At 36.4% G+C, this 5,212-nt stretch overlaps 1 protein-coding gene across 1 annotated transcript; it reads left to right on the top strand.

The window, feature by feature from the left end:
• The first annotated feature begins 2,088 nt into the window (after positions 1 to 2,088).
• On the top strand, positions 2,089 to 3,037 carry LOC108380295 (uncharacterized). The gene is made up of 2 exons (XM_017636668.1): positions 2,089 to 2,371; positions 2,474 to 3,037. The coding sequence occupies exons 1-2, from the start codon at positions 2,164 to 2,166 to the stop codon at positions 2,953 to 2,955; spliced, it is 690 nt and encodes a 229-aa protein (XP_017492157.1). The 5' UTR covers positions 2,089 to 2,163; the 3' UTR covers positions 2,956 to 3,037.
• Positions 3,038 to 5,212: the final 2,175 nt, after the last annotated feature.

The following is a 5,212-nucleotide window of genomic DNA, read 5'->3' on the forward strand; positions in this document are numbered from 1 at the left end:
TGGGAAAATGCACTCTCACGCAAAACAACACTAATGCACCAAAAGAGGCAAATATGCCCAAGGAATGACAAGAATATTAATTTTTAATTTTTTTTAATTTTTAATCCACGCACTTTATGTCTAAAACACAACAATTTATTGGAGCTTGGCTTCAAAAAGCTTTTTCCAGTATAAATTACACAAATTAGAACTGCTTAGCACTGAGATAAACAAAGCAACTTTAGGAGTTCTTTAAAACGAATGTTTAAGCGACCGCACAGTACGAACGTTGTGAAACGAACCACTATACATACAACAACAATAATTCATTTTAGTCATATATGTCAAAACATCGCTAAATATATCACTAAAAACTTATATATTTTATTAATTAAAATGTAAACAATTTTGGTGTGCTCAACGCAAAATTCACCTGCTGATGTGCGGTATTGCCACTCAATCTGAATGGAATAAATATTGAATATGTTTACACGGAGTACGGACTGTTATGTGGGATAATTGTGGAAATAACTAAACGGTTAAAAAAATGCTCATTATATATCGAAGTATCAATAGGATATAGCGCGATTTTTTATTAAAATTTTCATTATATATCGATGTATGGAGTTCTATAAAAAAAAGCGCCGCAGGCGAAAATTTGTAATAAAAAAAAAATATAAATTAATTAATGTAATTTGTAATAATCGTAATGCCACCCCATACCAATTCCAAATTTTTAAAGAGGGTTGCATTGCATTATAAACCGCATTCTTAAAGGCACGCGGAAATAGTTGGTAGGTGTAGACGTTGGGTAATTGTATTAATTTGGAGTGCTAGAGAGTGGCAATACCGCACATCAGCAAGTGAATTTTGCGTTGATCACGCCAAAATTGTTTACATTATAATAAATAAAATATATAAGTTTTTAGTGATACATTTAGCGATATTTTGACATACATATGGGGCTAAAATGAAGTATTGTTGTTGTATGTATGGTGAAATATGGGCGATTTGTGCGTTTGTGTATGTGTATTTAGCAGGGTTCGGATTTGCCTCATTTTAGCCCCTCGCTCGCTCGTTAGCTTGCACTGAGCTAGCGCAACACACGAGCAACACGCGACGCTGTTTGCAAATGAGCACTCGTTAAGTACGAGCGCACGCGCTGAGCAGCCAGCGAGCGAGTAAGCAAACGAGGGCAGCGCAAGAGTAGAGCGGCAAGCAAACGAGGGCCTCATTAGCCCTGCCCTCGTCAGGGCGTCGTTGCGAGCGAGGCACTCATTTGCAGCAGCAGACGAGCGAGGCAAATGAGGCAAGCAGATTAGACAGGCAAACGCGTTGTTTGGTCGGCAAAAATGTATGGGATAAAAATTGCAGCAACTAGGAATTTCGAGTAAAGGATTGTATGCACGCATGCAGATATGTATATACATACATATCTTTATACACATATGTTTGTACATATATATTCTCATGCACAGAAGAATAGATTCGTGCTATTTGGCCCAGTTTTATCTACTAGGTAGGCACATATGTGCATACATATCTATGTAGGTATAATGTTTTTAATGTTCAATAATTTCTTATAAAATTTCAACTTATACACTTAGGTCTCTTTTTATGCGGTTCTTTTTTATGCGTATTTGAATTTATGCTGTTTTCAAACACTTTTCGCTGTAGCGATTTTGCTTTTTTGAGAGCTTTTATTACTTTTTTTCAATATGCAAGGGGCAATGCTTCTGATAAATAACACTATGTAACAAGGTTTTTGTCCCTGGGTTGTAATTGTTATTTCCTAGTCAGTTAGGTCCCAAAAGTATAGAAAACAGCTATTGTCGCAAGATAACTTTGCTTTTGTGACCATGGCAGCGCTTATCTGCGTTTATTTTTATGCTTGTTTATTGAAAACTGATACACGAGCGCATACAACTTGTTTTCTCTACATTTGTGTGTGTTAAAACTAGTGTTGGGCAGTATCGATTCCAAAAGTACTCAGTACTCGATGCTGAAAAGTATCGACAGTACCCGATGCTTAAAAGTATCGATACCAAAGTAGTAAATACACAAAAGTACTCGATACTGCCCAACACTAGTTAAAACAACAAAGTCGTCGCAATAAATTTTGCAACATTTTTGTGATTTATTGAGAGTTGTTTCTTATTTTATTACAGATAAATTCGTTCAAACATGGCTTCACGAGGCTGCAAGTATCCTGCAGATGCATTTTGTTATGTCTGCGGATATTTTATCAAAACAAGAGCGAATAAGTACTCTTTGGAAACAGGTTTTAAAATGTGCGAAGCTTACAATGCTTATTTCGGCATGCCTGTGGGTGATCAAGACAAATCCTGGGTACCTTATTTCGCGTGTGAAAACTGCAAAAGGACTTTGGAAGGTAAGACATTTTAAAACTATATTGCTTTGTTATGGGTAAAATAAATGTTTCTATTAACTTTTTTATTAGACAGTACTTTTCTTTTCTAATTTTTTTTTTCAGGATGGTACAGAGGGGAAAAGAGAGCTATGAAGTTTGCTGTGCCAAGAGTTTGGAGAGAACCCACTGACCATTCAAGCAACTGCTTTTTCTGCATGGTGGACCCTTCCAAACGTCGGACTGGCAAAAAAGCAAGTCAAATCATGTATCCTGACATTTCTTCATCCATGGCTCCAGTTCCACACAGCTCTGACCGCCCCGTTCCTACTCCTCCAGAGAAAGAGCAGGTGTCTTCCTGTGAGAGCCCTGATTCCATGAGTGTGGAAGACAATGAAGGTGAAGGATTTAATTTACTAGCTGATAACAAAAACCCATACTATCCCAACCAAAAGGACATGAATGATTTGATCAGAGATCTTGGTCTAACCAAGTCCGATGCTGAACTTTTGACGTCCAGACTGATGCAGTGGAATTTGCTGGATCCTAGTGTTAAAGTCACATGTCAGAGGAAGCGTCACAAAAGCAAAGTTTCCGAGGAATATTAGGTGGTTTCCATACTTTTAAGGCATAACAGACTAGGAAATAACAATTACATCCCAAGGACTGAGAAATTTTTTTTTTTGTTACTTAGTGTAATTTGTTGTTGTATTCTTACATACAAGTAATTACTAAGTAATTTGACTAAGTAACTATGTTACATATGTATAAATGAGAACATAATATTTATAAAAATCATTATTTTGTCTTTCATTTCATAAATGAGTAGGACATCAGCATTTTCAAATGAATATTCCTGGTTTAGCCCCATACATATATATGTATGTAGGATAATACAAACTACTATTTGATAATTAAGGCTGGTCCACATAGAACTTTCGCGTTGACTTTGTAGTTGGCGTTGGTTTGACAGAACGCACGTTAAAAGTATGCGTTCTACAATGAAGCTTGGCAGAGACTACTTTGGCCACTAAATTAACATTTTAACGAGAAATAAATTAATATTTCATATCAATAATAGCATGAAAAATATATTTCTTGCCTTCATTTGATTAAAAGGAAAAAACATTTCATTTAATTTTATTTATTTGCAACAGCTGGCGACCGACGCAGCGATCTTTCTGCTTTGTGTTGGCCTTAGCGTTGCCAAATTTTGGATATGTGGACGGCTGCTTTGAAATTCGACGCCAACGCAACGCCAAAGTTGTATGCGAACCGGTCTCTATTCTTTGTTTACGCAAATTTTCCCATGTCTACATATCCATATATACATGCATACATATGTACACATGTCCTTGAACAACAGGCCACAAATAAATTTTTTCACCAAGGACTATATGTCATTTAGGTACACAGCTTAACTGCTACAAGTAGAAAACTATTTTGGGGGTGTTAGCAAGTGCTTACTTGTTTTTTGTTTCTGCGGCACAAACGATTATAATATCTTCGTTACTTACTTTTCTCTGTAAAGACAAAATACATGCATATGTACATACATATATAAATGCATATATACATAAATACGTACATACAAACATATATAAATATGCATGTTATGTGTGTACACATGTATGAATATAACTCTAAAAAATAATTCATTCCATAATCTATGCTTATGTATGTACTCAATTTTATTTGTTGTTTTAAATGCTGCCCTAATATAATACTTCACATATATATATGCATATATACATACAATTATTAACATACTTTCGTACATAATCTATTGACTTACATTCCCACATTTGTATGCACAAAAATGCATGTGTTGTATACTACACTCGGAGCGCTCGCTCGTCGCTCACTCGTCTTTCCTAGCAGAGTGAGTATGCAGACAGCTACTCGCCTCGCACTGCGAGCGAGGCAACACCCAACAGCCTCGCTCATTTAATAGGAGCACGAGCAAACAAGCAGCGCTCGCTCGAATGGCGAGCGAGCCAAACTTCTCGTGCCTCGCCTCATTGCTGCTACGAGTACGAGCTGCGAGCGCCTCGTTGTCTGCGAGGCATTGAGTAGGAGTTTGCTCACTCGCCCGCTCGAACTCCGAGTTTTTGCCCACCCTGGTATTTAGTGAATAAAAAAGGTGCTATTGTGAAGAAGTTTTTTCTTAATAACTTTTGATCGGGTAAAAAAGTTAATTTCCGCTTTTGGATTCTTGTTACTGGGGTCCAGGGGCGTCTAATGGTCCCCCCTTTCCTAAATTTTGATCAGTTTTAGGGGTTGAAAGCCCACCTAGATAATTACCGAAAATATTCTTATTTTGTACGAATAATTTACAGATAATGCTTTCCATAATTTTTTAAAAATTTCCAATTTTAATTTAAATACTTTCAATTTGTTTTGAAGGGTTTTAAGCACCGAGAGCGAAGGCGATGCGAATACGTTTTCGATGTTCGCATTATGGGAGTCCAATATGTACTGACGAAATATATGGATCGCGTTTTGAAAATGCTACACGTTTAATATTTATTGACGGTTTTGCGAAACGCGACCCATATTTCCAAATTCTTAGAAATTTTGCGATATGGATCGCGATCCATCAATATTGCATGCTACACCGTCAATAAATATCGCGATACTTAGATCACGTCAATAAATACTGACCGTGTGAAAGGGCCCAATAATACAAGGTGTTATCGGTTGGCAACTTCTCGCTCTAATTCCGCCATATTAACTGCCTTAGGTGAAAGAGTGTTCTTTATTTAACAATTCTTTGCCTAATAATATAGTTGAATTTTTTTATTTTTTTTCTAAGTATACAAATTTTGTTTTCTCAAGAAGGTCTCTTATCTTATTTTATTTCAT

Source organism: Rhagoletis zephyria, unplaced genomic scaffold (assembly GCF_001687245.7).
Source record: "Rhagoletis zephyria isolate East Lansing unplaced genomic scaffold, Rhagoletis_zephyria_1.1 Rzeph_scaffold_18836, whole genome shotgun sequence".
Classification (NCBI taxonomy): domain Eukaryota; kingdom Metazoa; phylum Arthropoda; class Insecta; order Diptera; family Tephritidae; genus Rhagoletis; species Rhagoletis zephyria.